The sequence below is a fragment of the Hypanus sabinus genome, chromosome 7 (genome assembly GCF_030144855.1).
Source record: "Hypanus sabinus isolate sHypSab1 chromosome 7, sHypSab1.hap1, whole genome shotgun sequence".
In the NCBI taxonomy this organism is placed as follows: domain Eukaryota; kingdom Metazoa; phylum Chordata; class Chondrichthyes; order Myliobatiformes; family Dasyatidae; genus Hypanus; species Hypanus sabinus.
Genome location: NC_082712.1, coordinates 72,699,161 through 72,713,598, shown reverse-complemented (window position 1 = coordinate 72,713,598; position 14,438 = coordinate 72,699,161). Strand labels below are relative to the sequence as shown.

Here is a 14,438-nt window from a genome sequence, read left to right as displayed (position 1 = left end):
TCTCTTGCTTTGTGCTGGAAAAATCAGCATGCATTGAAATTTAGAGACAATTGACAACAGCAACTATGGCATTTCTGTTTTAAACTATATGTATGAAAATTAAGTTTATATTGTTCTTTAGATGATGGGACGATTCTTCAGTGGTTTAGCCCAGTCCGGAGCCTGGTGTTGCTTTGATGAATTCAATCGGATTGATATTGAAGTACTCTCTGTGATTGCACAGCAACTCATCACAATCCGAACTGCTAAAGCAGCAAAGGTAGTGTCATTGTTTTGATTTTTGATACAATATAACTTAGTTATCAAATGACTATTTTGTCTAAGGAAGTATGAGTGAATTTCTATTGGTGTTTGTCTCTATTAATGAATTGTTATTTTGGCAGAGGAAACATGGAGACTTCAAAGAAGCAGTACAACAGTATTTTCAGCGTGGATTTGTATCTCACAATAATATTATAGATGAACAGCATGAAAATACATTCCATAATAGTTTGTAGATGACACTAAGGTGTTGAAGAAGTAAGGAGAATGCAGAAAGATTTAGATGGTTTAGGAGAATGGACAAAGAAGGGACAGATGGAATATAGCGTAAGGAAGTGTATGATCATACATTTTAGTAGATGGATAAAGGTGTAGATTATTTTCTAAACACAGAAAAACATTCAGAAATCAGAGGTGCAAAGGGACCTGGAGGACTTGTGGACCTCTCTTAGTGCAAAGGAACTTGGCGAGATTCCCTAGGTGATAAGGAAGGCGAATGCAAAGTTAACATCCATTTCAAGAGGACTAGAATGTAAAAGCAAAGGTGTAATGCTAAGGCCTTATAAAGCTAGCTCTGGCTGCACTTAGGAGAATTGTGAACAAATATGGGCTCCTTATTATCTAAGAAAAGATGTGCTGGCATTGGAGTGGATCCAGAGGAGTTCATGAAAATGATTCCAGGAATGAAAGAGTTAAAATATGAGGAGCGTTTGATGTTTCTTGGCCTGTAATCATTGGAGTTTATAAGAATGAGGGAGGATCTTATTGACGTCTATCAAATATTTAAAAAAAAACAAGATAAAGTGAAGGGGATGTTTCCTACAATGGGGTATTCTAGGACCAATGAGCACTGACCATAAGGGCAAAAGAGCAGAAGTTGACCATTCGGCCCATCGAGCCTGCTCCGCCATTTCATCATGAGCTGATCCAATCTCCCCTTTAGTCTCATTCCCCCGCCTTCTCACCATAACCTTTGATGCCCTGATTACTCAGATACCTATCAATCTCTGCCTTAAATACGCCCAATGACTTGGCGTCCACTGCTGCCTGTGGCAACAAATTCCATAGATTCACCACAATCTGGCTAAAAAAATTTTTTTTGCATCTCTGTTCTGAATGGGCACCCTGCAATCCTCAAGCCATGTCCACTCATACTAGACTCCCCCACCATGGGAAACAACTTTGCCACATCCACTCTGTCCATGGCTTTCAACATTCGAAATGTTTCTATGAAACTGCCTCAAAATTAAGGGATATCTTTTAGAACAGATTTGAGGAGGAGTTTCTTTAGCCAGTGGGTGATGAATCTATAGAACTTAGCCACAGATGGCTGTAAAGGCTATGTTATCGGGTATATTTAAAGCAGAGCTTGATATATTCATGATTAGTCAGGGCTCAAAGGGAAACAGGGAGAAGGCAGGAGAATAGGTTTGAGAGAGATAATAAATTATCCATGATGGAATGGTGGAACAGACTCGATAGACTGAATGGCCTATTTCTGCTCCTATGTCTTATGGTCTTATGGACTAATATTCAGTATGTAAATTATATTAAATAGGTTTATAATGGTTGAATATCTTTTTGTATAATAAAAAGGATCTAAGGTTTTGTGTGGCTCAGTGACATTGTGCTTGGTAGTACTTCATCACAGTTCCAGGGACCCAGATTTAATCCTGATCTTGGATGTTGTTTGCCTGAAATCAGAACATTTTCTGCATGACCACCTAAGTTTCCTTTGGGTACTCTAGTTCCATACACATTACAAAAATGTGGCCATAGGTTAATTACCTACTGTAATTAGCCCTTATTGTATTTTGATGAAAATAAACAATCAAAGAAGAATTGAATACTTTATAGCTCAGGGCATTCTGGGGTTTGGAGTTTAATTCTGGCACCATTCTGTATGGAGTCTCTTTATGTTCTCCCCGTGGGATGTGTAGGTTTACTCCAGGTGTTCTGGTTTCCTCCCACAGTCCAAAGACATACTGGGTAGATTAACTGGTCATTGTAAATTGTCCTGTGATTAGGTTAACGTTAATTGGGATTGTTGAGGGTTACTGGGGTGGCATGACTCGAAGGGCCAAATCTGCACTGTGTTACCTAAAAAATATATAAAATAAAATAAGTTGCAGGAATACAGTGTAGTAAGGACACATGAAATGGGACAAAAGAGGTCCAACGTGGATCTAATGAATTGAATGGCTTCCTTCTCTGGGGTTATAAGAAAATAAGTTGATAATCTGATCTTAACTACATTACAGCAGAGGAAAGAGGTTAAAAACAAAATCATCTTTTGAAATAAATACACTGTATCTACCATACATATATCTATATCTTTAGTCATATTATATACTTATCTCCAATTAACTTTTAAGATAGGCCGGAAAATGACCATTTTTATTTAGCTTTATTATGAAGGGTTTTTATCCACAACTAGAAAATTGATGTGCAAGATGACCATGACATTTAAATCATGTTTAAAGTGGAATCTTCAGTTTGAGGAAGCACGATACAGTGAAGATTATGAAAAAGTGCAGTAAGGTTATTAGGATTATAAAAAGGTGAACACAATGATCAGAAATTTGAAAACTGTATTCTCTGGAGTTAAGTAAATTGAAGAGAAGTGCAAAAAGTTCTGGAAATAACCTATATGGTAAATCATGAAGTATTAAAACAAAATGGAAAATGTCAGATTTTTTTTCTGAGAAAATAGTTGTATTTAGAAAATGTATTATTGTAAATGATCATATTTAGTATTTTACAGGGACATAGAAACTTCAAATAAAGCTTCAAGTACAAATGTAACTTGATTGTAATTTACTGCTGAGATTAACACTGTCGCAATGGATTACACATCATCCATTATGATTCCTGATTCTGTTCTGTAAATATGCTCTGTCAGTGTAGCAACAGCTGGTCATGTGAGGTGGAGTTGATATTTTGTCAATGCTTGGAAATTTTGCCCTCTATTAATTGCATATGCTATCTTGAATAAGGATATTTGAGAATCTATTGGAAGGGAAAAAGCCTTTCAAAGTCCCCAAATCATGTAGATTTTACCCAATCTTTATCTTTGTCCAGCTCATTTGAACTGACAATTAAGACAAAAATGATTTCTTCAGTGAACCAGATTGCCTTTTTTTTTAATAACAATGCAGAAGCTTTATGGTTTCTGTTGCTAGATTTCCTGTTAATGCTCCAGTGTTATTTTGTTAGCTGTATTTAAATTCCCTAGCTGTAGTGCTGGACTTGAACGCATGTCATTGGACTAATTGTCCAGAACTTTGACTGCTTAACCACTGCATTACTGCATTCTAAAGGTAGGGTCACTATAAAAATAAAAGCTGATTGACCAGTACCTATGACTTCCAGTGACCTGTCAAAGTTGAATTTTATTCCCTTTATCTATAAAATTAGACTAATTCCTGGAATTCCTTACATACTGGAAACCCTTTCATTTAACAGGATTTGCTACCAGTACTCCCTCGACCCAGGATCAACAAGAGAGTGGAATCTTCTGCCTCCAGCCCTGCACAGTATTTCTGACATTAATATTTTCAAAGATAAACTCAATCAAATCAGTTTAGGAGATCTAGTCAAAAAAGCTCACTTTACAATTTAACTCTCACTCCGTTCACACCGACTGTGCGTTATAACAGATGTCTGGCAGTGCTTGCGCACTACCAAGCAGAAGCAGAAGAATGAAAGAGTGCCCTATTAAGAGCAACTAAATAATTTAGATCAGTACTGTTTGGTGCAAATGGCTGATAATGACACTCATCAAAAACTGAACAATCACCAATATGCTTACTGACTGACCTGTTCTATAACAGATGCCGTAGCATCTGTCATGCACCTGGTTCTGACACAGCTAGAAAACAGGGACACTTATGCTGTTTCTGGATTTCAGTTCAGCATTCAAACTATTACCCCATAGACTGTGGTGAAGAAACTCTTACTCCTTGGTTTAAACACACCACTGTGCAACTGGGTTTTAGATTTCCTAACCAACAGACCTCAGATAGTCAGGATCATAATCACTCCTTCCTCCCCATCATCTTCAACATGGGTGTCCCTCAGGGCCAAATGCTGAGCCCACTGCTGTACTCTCTCCTCACACATGATTCACAGCTAGACACCCGAGTAATCACGTTGTCACGTTTGCTGATGACATGACACTGGTGGGACTCATTACCAACAATGATTGGCCGATAGAGAGGAGATGGAAGAGCTCAAGGTCTAGTGGCAGCAAATAACCTCTTCCTCAATATCAACAAGTCAAAGGAAATGGTTGTTGACTTGTACTATTCGCAACTCCCTTTACATGGGTGGCACAGCAGTGGAAATTGCAAGCAGTTTCAAACTCCAGGGACTGCACATCATGTACATCCTCTCAGGGTCCAAAAACAGGAAAGCTCACCAATGTTTCTACTTTCTGAGGAGGCTGAAGAGAGTATTCAACATCAATAATCACAATCTTCTATAAATGTGCAGTAGAAAGCATCCTAACATACTGCATTACTGCATGGTATAGAAACTACATGACAGCAGACAGGAAGGCTCTTAAACGGGTAGCCAAAACGGTCCAATGCATCACCAGTACCAGTCTACCTGTCACCAAGGACATATATACAGAAAGGTACCCGAAGACGGCCAGCAATATCATGAATGATCCCACCCATCCTGCCCATAGACTGTTTGTCCCACTCCTGACAGGGAGGAGGCCATGTAGCATCCACACCAGGATCACTAGTCATAAAAACAGCAACTTTCTCCAAGCAGAAGGGCTAATCAATATCTCCATCCCGCCACAACAACTTAAAATTTCCTGCCAGAGTCACCTTTTGTACAGGCACTCCTGTACCTTATGGACATACAATCAATCTCTGTATATAAGCTCTTTTATACATTTATACAGTATTGTGTTGTTTTATTGTGTTCTTTCTCTCAACGTGTCTTTATTGTGCTACATCGGATGTGGAGTAATAATTATTTCACTTTGTGTACTGGAAATGATATTAAACAATCTTGGATTTTCAACAAGTTTGAGTTCAGAAGAATGACAGATGATCTTATTGAAACATATACAATCCTTAGATGGCTTGGCAGTGATGATGTTGAGATGCTTCTACTCGAGAGAGGATCCCAGATGAGGGGACTTGGGTATATGATAAAATTGTTCAAATTTTGTACAAATAGCAATAAATGTGCTGAACCTTTGAAAGAAAAATAAATCAGGAAATGTAATAATTTTTGCCTCTTTTCTATAGCTCTCTCGTTTCATGTTTGAAGGCAGAGAGATCAAGTTGGTCATGTCTTGTGCAGCATTCATCACCATGAACCCTGGTTATGCTGGAAGAACAGAACTTCCAGACAATCTGAAGGCTCTTTTTAGACCAATTGCAATGATGGTTCCAAACTATGCCCTGATCGCTGAGGTAATCAAGCCATTGAGCTTTTGTTCATGTCTCTTACATTAATTTTTTTTGGTTTATTTTGCAAAGGTAGGATTAATACCATTAGAAGAACTAATGAACATTTTTAATAGTGCTGCACTACAGCATGATAAAGTAACAGTTAAGATGATGCTATTAAAGCTCAAAGCATTAGAACTGAAAAAAGTTCTGTTTTGGGTTCCTCTGTAAGGAGTCTCTACATCGTTCCTGTGGTATGTATGGGTTTTCACCTACAGGGCAAAGATGTACCAGTTAGTTGGTTAATAGGTCATAGTAAATTGTCCTGTGATTAGGTTAAGGTTAAATTGGTGGTTGTCAGAGGTTGCTGTGCCAATGCAGCTCAAAGGGCCAGAGCGGCCTATTCCATGGTGTATGTCTTTCTTTTTTTTTACAATATTTTTATTCAGAAGAAAAAACAAGATTTACGGAGTGCAACACATGGATACATCTCAACATAAATTATGTACATTCATATATTGTAATAAAATTGATCAAAATGTTATAGCATATCACATAAAGGTATACCACTCTGTAATCAAATATTTATAGGTTATACATCATAAAAGAAATTTTTTATATAAAAATGTCAACCCCCTACCAACTATTAGAGAAAAAAGCTGATGGATGATAATGGATAATTAGAAAAAAAACATATTCGCTTAAGAAGAGAAGATAGAAATATACATAAAAGTCTTTGCACTGTTAAAATTTATAAATTGGAAAAGTAATTTAGGAAAGGTCCCCAGATATCATAAAAAGATTGTTTTGAATTTAAGACTGAGCAGTGAATCTTCTCTAAATTTAAATATGACATAATATCACATAGCGATTGAAAATGTGTAGGAGGGGTAGACTCCTATTTAAGCAAGATTGCTCTCCTTGCTAAAAGAGAGATAAAAGCTAAATCCTGTATGTCTAAGTGAAATAAAAAATAAATAAACTTTGAACAGTTTTGTTCAATTCTTTGTTTAATAATTTAAAATAAAGCAAGAGGATACATTTCAAACTCTTTGCTCTAAGGTAAGTGAACAGTGTGTAACAGTTGGAGAGAGAAGGAGAGAAACTTGCACTATTTTCAGAGCTCTTCATTCTTTAGAAAGTTCCTTAAACTGAAAATGGAACTAATAGATTAGATCATGTCCAAATTGAAAAGCGTTCATGGTTTCCCAAAAGAAGCTAAAAGTAGGACCAGAAGCTGGTGATTTGCTGATTGGCATGCACTTAGTTTCAAAATCATGTTACTCAACCCTGTGGCAACAAAGGCAGAGAGATCAGGAAGGTAGTAAGAATTGACACTGTGTGAGAAAATGGGATAGGGCCTTTATTTATTGATAGCATTTATTGTATAGATCTGAAAGGACTCTTGCAGCTCTAAGATCCCCAATAAAGTGGGTGAGAGCTCAAGAAACTGACCTTAGTAAGCCTGATTACTGACTCAGTTACACTCCCTACTTATATATGGTAAACCCATGACCAATATGATAAACAACACTCACAAGATGCTGGAGGAGCTCAACAGGCCAAGCAGCATTGAAGAAAAAGAGTACAGTTGACGTTTCAGGCCGAGACAATGCTGCCTGGTCTGTTGAATTCCTTCAGCATTTTATGTGAGTTGTTTGTATTTAAAGCATCTGCAGATTTTCTCTTGTCTGTGATTCGACCAATATGATAATCTCATGTTGAAGACCAAGCAGTAAATGACAGCTACCATTTTGACACAGATATTAGTTTTAAACCATCAAATTAATTTCAAGTGCAGCCTTCTCACTGGGCTCGTATGGAAATTTGGGTTATTGCCAGCCCTGCGACTGGCCATGGGACTCAGTGATGAAAAGGCCACCTTCCATAAACAATAGGTGTCTAGGGCTGGTATGATTTGGGCTCAACCAAACAGGAATGTCATGATGTTCTGATTAAGGAAACTTTGATTTGAGCGAATGCTGTGTAAGTACTGTCCATAAATAATTGTTGGTTGGAAAGAAATAACAAATTGTACACTGCATAAAATTATAAAGAAAGTATATTTACAAACTTCAGCTTTATCGAACAGTTAGTAGGAAAAAGAAAAAAGAAAAATAAGTATAAGGGCCCATTACAGTTAAAACTATTCTAAATGTACACATTGTTGGAACTCATGTTGAAGTTGACTTTTTACTCATTCGCTGGACCCACGATCTGCATGTAAATATGAACTACATTAAGAACTTTGCTTGAAATTCATCTTGAACAAATGCGCTCTTTCTCAGTTACATTGGCCCTTCCTCCTTAGAGCCATTCATCTGCTCAAAGCACCTTGTACAACCGGGCTGCACCTTCCTAGGGCACCCTCAGCCATCTTCCCTCCTGTCCTCTCCACGGCTCCTGCCAAAAAAAAACACGAACCGCAGCAGTGTCCATCTCTCCACTCAGCTTTCTCTGGAACCTTGTCTCCATTCCACTATCCTGATTGGTTGACACAACATTGTTGGATATCATAGCTTCACATCTTTAGCCGAAAACTCAAACATGCTAGACACAGAACAAACTTTTTTTCACAGATCTGCTAAAATGAAATAGCTACAGCATAGCAGTAAAAACTTTAACTGGATATTACACAAAGAAAGAACAGTTCTAAGGTTTATGAAAAGAAAAAGAATAAATCCATTATCCTGACTGTTCAGAATTGGAAAGATTCTAATTTCTAATACTGTAATTGACTTTGCTGCTTCCTTCCTTTCCCTTGCTTACCGAGCCCATCTTTGTTAACCCAGACTTTTGTTGCATTAGCCTTGATTCTATTCTTTCTAATCTATCTTTCACCAGCTGTTTCTGAGCTCATCTAATATAACTGTTTATGAGCTCACCTCTTTAAGCCTATTCTCATTAAACTGCTGACCATTCACTCCTACTATATAGTCCAAAAACTGCTCATACTTACATTTCCCCTTTCAGGATTGCTGGTATCTCTCCTTCTTCAGAAAATTCCCTTGAAATTTCTTTGCTAGATATTACCCATTTTTTCCTTCACAAAATCCTTAGAATATGTTTTTCCAATATAGTCCATCTGCTATGTTTTCTCCCACTAACTTAGCCCATCGAAGTACCCCTAAGCGCTTCTATATCCTCCTCAGAACTGACATAATGAAACCGATATAGAAACTAGCTTAACTTTTTCACATGTGCATAAAATATAAAGTGAAATGTGTTATTGGCATCAAATCAAATTAGTGTGGATGGTGCTGGGAAGCCCCCACGTGTTGCCATGCTTCCATGCCAACATAGCATGCCTACAACTCACTAACTCTAACTATGCAATGTGGGAGGAAAGCGGGGCATTTGAAGAAAATCTATGGGTTCATGGGAGAATATACAGTGGTGAGAATTAAAACCCCAACTGGTGATTGCTGCCACTATAACAATGTTAAGCTAGTGACAGATTTGTATTATCAGAAAACATCGATAGAGTGCATTCAGCTTGTCAATCAAATTATTGATATAAACTGAATAACTAATGCCCTTGCATAGATCCCTGTTATAGATATGTAATAGATGTTCTTCCATTCAATTGTTCTTGCCAGTGTTATTTTCTTGTCATCATATCTGACATGCATATTTAAAGAATAAGTCTTTGGATGGGTGGTACTGTTATTTAGTCAACAGAACAGTAAAAAGTAGATTCCATTTGCAACGTGTGCTCATTTCTATGCTGCATTGCTTAAAATCTTCAGTAAATTTGGATACTTGTCTATCTAACCCTTGATTTAATAAATTAAAATTATGAATGCAAATCACTAGGTAAATCCTTGCTTTTTAAAAATTGTTTTTGTTCATTTTAGGTTATTTTGTACTCAGAAGGTTTTGAATCCAGCAAAATTTTGGCCAGAAAGATGACCCAGATGTACAAACTATGTAGTGAGCAGCTGTCCCAGCAGGATCATTATGACTTTGGCATGAGAGCAGTCAAATCAGTTCTCGTCATGGCTGGGTAAGGAAGCAAATTCATATGTGTCCTCTGTGTACTTAAGAAGAAAGATTTTCAACCTGTAGCTGTAAACTGGGAATTTTCAATCAGCTTGCTGATAAACTAACTGCCAAAAAAATCAGTAAGTTTCCATAAAGTGTTCTTCAAACAATATGACGAGTGTTATTGGATTTTTAACTCAGGGTGTTTCAGAATAGTCCTTAATTTGTTCACAAAAATTAAAGAACAATGGATTTAATCAATGCTATGATACTAATCTTAAAATTGAACAGGATAATTAATGTAAGTTATAGAAAAAATATCAGAGCCACTTTGGTTTACAATTAAAAATCATTAAAGCAAGTATTGATACTAGATGAGTAGGTACTGCCAATGTGATCTCTGTATTTAAGCAGGATGATAGCGCAGGAGCTGAATCTTTACACAAGGTTGTAATCTAAAACATTTAAAATTGTAATGTACAGATTAGTCAGCATGGATTTAAAAAGAGAGGTTTAACCTAATTTAAATCTATGAATATTTAAAAGAAAAGATAGCTGGATATGATATAACTTATCATGTTTGGATTTAGTTCAGAACCCAGAGAATCCAGAAATGAATGGTAGAATAGGTATAAAACTGAATATTAAACAGAGTTCAGGGGTAAAAGTAAATAATCATACTATCAAAATTTATGTGCTAGGGCATCTAGCTAAAATAGAGTCAAGGGGAATTCAGGGGGAACCCTCCACAGGTTGGAATTATACTTGACACAGAGGAAAATGGTTGTGGTGGTTGGAGGTCAATCATCTCATCCTCAGGATCACACTGCAGGAATTCCTTAGGGAAGTGTCCTAGGACCAAACATCTTCAGCTGCTTCATCAATGACCTTCCTTCTGTCGTAAAGTCAGAAGTAGGGATGTTTGCAGATGACTGCACAATGTTCTGCATCATTTGTGACTCTTTAGATAGTGAAGCAGTTCATACCCAAATGCAGCAGGACCTGAACAATACCCAGCCTTGGGCTGACAAGTAGCAAACAACATTCGAGCCACACCAGTGCCAGGCAATGACCATCTCCAAGAAGAGAGGCTTTAACTATTGTCCTTTGACATTCAGTGGCATCACTGTCACTGAATCTCCTATCAGCATTCTGGGGGTTACCTTTGACAACTGGTCTAGTCATATAAACACTATGGCTACCAAAGCAGGTCAAAGGCTAGGAATCCTGTGATGTGTAACTCACCTCCTGACTCCCCAAAGCCTGTCCACTATCTACAAGCCTCAAGTCAGGAATGTAATGGAATACTTGCCATTCGCCTGGATGAGTGTAGCTCCAGCAACGCTCAAGAAGCTTGACACCATCCAGTACAAGGCAGCCCACTTGATTGGTACCCCTTCCACAATCAACCAGTCTCTCCATAATCAACAAACAGTTGCAGCAGTATGTACCTGCCAGAGTGTAGATGTAGCATGGCATTCTGTTCATCAACCCCCAAACCCCCCTCCCCCTGCACAAACTGAACAGAAACATTGACCCCCCCTAAAAACCCCTCCTCCACATAAAAAGTCAAACAGAACTCAATAGAACATCAACTCCCAAACACCTTCATCTTGATAAACAAAACAGAATAGGAATGGGATATAAAATACACAGAATATAAAAACCGTAAGTCTGAAAAAGGCCGCAGTAAATAAATGCAATAGACTCTATTGGATAAGTGCAGAACCACAATATCATCCTCTGATATCATCAATGCTCATCGAAATAAAGGGATGTCACATAAGCCAGAGAGCCCTTCCCGCCTGCCACAATGACCCACACAGCAATAGGCCGCTCATAGACTCCTCCTTGGCAGCGGTTTAGAAGAAAGCAGTTGGCACTAAACTCTTGGCTCACCTTTTGCATTTGCCTCAATGTCTCAATCTTCTTTGATGCTTTAATTCCCGCTTAATGGATGCTTTAAAAAGAAATGAACTCAAAGTTCGGCTTGCACTCTGTCTCAAAGGTTCTTTGCCTCAAAGCTGTCCAAATATGCGCTCGCTTTCTAGAATCTTCTTGGAGACAGCAAAGCACCGGATTACTCAACCAATCTGCAAACTGTAAATCACAGGCTCGAACAGTCCCAGAAACACATTTTAGAAGATAAATAGACATAAGAGAAGTAAAAAAAAAAAAGACCTTTTCGTGTGGTATCTGGAAGATGTTGACCGAGGGAGCGTGGTATGCTGATATCATCTTGACTGGAAGACAGGATCTATCTTACAATAGATTGGTGTAAAAAATCATGAGCTGACATGATCTATCAATTTTATTAAGTTACACTCATTTATACTATTGCTGTGAGACACTCATATTTTCATCCACACTTTTGCACATGGAGGCCATCTAGCTGGGAGGGCATGGTCTTATGTAATCAGCACCTTACCAGGAGGAGGAGATGCCCAATCACAGACTAGAGCAAAGACTGGACAAAATCTGTCTTGTACACAAATCAAAAATGAGTCCTGATTATTAATCCTTCCCCTTGGTACTGATTACTGTTAAACACATTTATCGACAGTGTGCTGTTCCTTTGCCACAAAGGTGTCTTGATCACAAGTTTTGTTTGCATCCCTCTCAGGTTTTGCTTCAGAGTATATGAGGATAGCTTCATGTTTCATCCTTTTACTCCCAAGTACCCAAGCCATCTGAGATGAAAAATCAGGAGTAAATTGCCAAGGAAGATGATGTAAAAGACAAGCACAAAACACGTTTGTGCCTGGCATTCAATAGCATGATCTCCTTCGCATTACAAATGATGAACAAGATGGGTTAAAAGGGCTTGTGTTTCAGAGTAGAAACACCTGGCGCTAGTGAGCTGCAGTAAGATGTGAGACTTTGAATACATAATTTGGAGCCTTATCAGAAAAAGTGTACATTTATATTTGGCCAGAGGATTATCATCTAAATTAATTTATGGGAAGGATACAAGGGGTAACAATCCCACCTTGCTACAGCCTCAGCTTCAGGGTGAGGATTTAGTTCAAGAACTTCAGTTGATGGACCATGAAGTGTCTTATTGTTACTTGGTAATCTCTCATAAGTTCAGTCAGAATTTTGGTCTCTACTGCAGGGGAGCAGGTCATCTTCATGAATGCTGAAATACCACAGTGCCTGCTTGAAATTCCCACTGGGCAAAGAGATAGTACTTTTGATCAGCTTCTTATTAGCAAGGACAGCAGTTCAGAAGGAATTCTCTAGATTAACACCAGGAAGGAAAGGATTGACTTATTATGAAAGGTTTAGCAGGTTGAATTAACACTAACACTATAACACCTCCTAACCTATTTGTTATCATGAATGGAGCAGGGTCACTTTCAAGCCTGTTTCTCTATTCCATAAAATTATAGCTGATTTGAATTTGGCTTCAACTCCTCCTTAAATGAAGGGATATAAGATATAACTAGTAGGTACGAGGAAATCTGCAGATGCTGGAAATTAAAGCAACACACACAAAATGCTGGTGGAATGCAGCAGGCCAGGCAGCATCTATAGGAAGAAGCACTGTCAACGTTTCAGGCCGAGACCCTTCATCAGGACAATCGTGACGAAGGGTCTCGGCCCAAAATGTCGACAGTGCTTCTCCCTATAGATGCTGCCTGGCCTGCTGCATTCCACCAGCATTTTGTGTGTGTTGCTATACCTAGTAGGTATTGCTTTATTAATTGAGAAAGAAAAACTGAGCCAATGCCCTGTGATAACACAGAAGGCCACAGACAAGTAGGTTAGATAGAGAGTGGGTTGGAGATTTAAAAATAGAGAACTGTCTGTCACTTTAATTCTCCATTCTGGCATTCTGGTTTCCCAGCATTTTGCAACACTTTACAATTTTTTGTCTTTATTCTCATTTTCTGCCTTCTATATTAACCATTGATCATTACATCTGCAACCATGGCTTTACCCTGTCAAGGTATTCTTTACACTTCTCCCTGCCTTTTATACAAGTTTTATTCCCATTTTGAGTAATTGCTTCCCCTTTCATAGATGCAGGCTGAGCTGCTAAGTGCTTTCAATATATTTTGTTTGTTTTGCATCTATGGAGTTAGTGGGAGTTTGTGAGAGTTAGTGTTTAGGGGAGAGTTGTGATAGTTCTGTAAAGTCACCAGAGATTGGATTATATCTAGCATGAAGGACTACCATTATTCCTCAAGACTGTATTCTAAGTCTAACCACCACTTTATTAATTACCTTACTAGCCACTTCATTAATTACCTTACCTCCAACACGTCAGAGTTATGGATGAACTCTTGTGCCTGAAGAGATTTCAATTCCATTTGCAGTAAATTCTAACCAAGACAACTGACAGTCAAATTTGACAAATGGCAAGTAACATTTGTACCACATATGGCAGATAATCTGTAACAAAGGAATCTATGTCTTCTTGAGAGTCAGTGACATCACCATTCTAGAGATCAATAATAATTTCAAATTCAATAAGAGCAGCTAGATATGATGCTAGGAAATTGTTATGGTGATGTTTTAATTTACACATACCTATTATGGCTTTACTGTCACAGAATCCCCCACTTTCATCTCTCTTAATGCCCACCTCCAAATCCTTCTTACGAACCTTCTACCTTGATCTTCTTTTCAACCTTTTGTGCAATCTATTCTACTGATCTCTACCAGATGATCCTAACCCTATCCCAAATAATCTTATTCAACCATTTGTCCCCAGTACTTATGCTAGTATCATTAAAGCCTTCCCCTTGTTGGGCCTCTCTATGTCTTTAACTC

The 14,438-nt window shown here is 38.1% G+C and overlaps 1 protein-coding gene across 1 annotated transcript in view; it reads left to right on the top strand.

Annotated features, from left to right (window-relative positions):
* The window catches only part of dnah6 (dynein, axonemal, heavy chain 6), a 351,317-nt gene that overhangs the window by 141,570 nt on the left and 195,309 nt on the right, over positions 1-14,438 (top strand). The window contains exons 30-32 of the mRNA XM_059974878.1: positions 122-259; positions 5,532-5,699; positions 9,533-9,681. Coding sequence (XP_059830861.1) covers positions 122-259; positions 5,532-5,699; positions 9,533-9,681 — 455 coding nt within the window. The remainder of the gene's footprint in view (positions 1-121; positions 260-5,531; positions 5,700-9,532; positions 9,682-14,438) is intronic.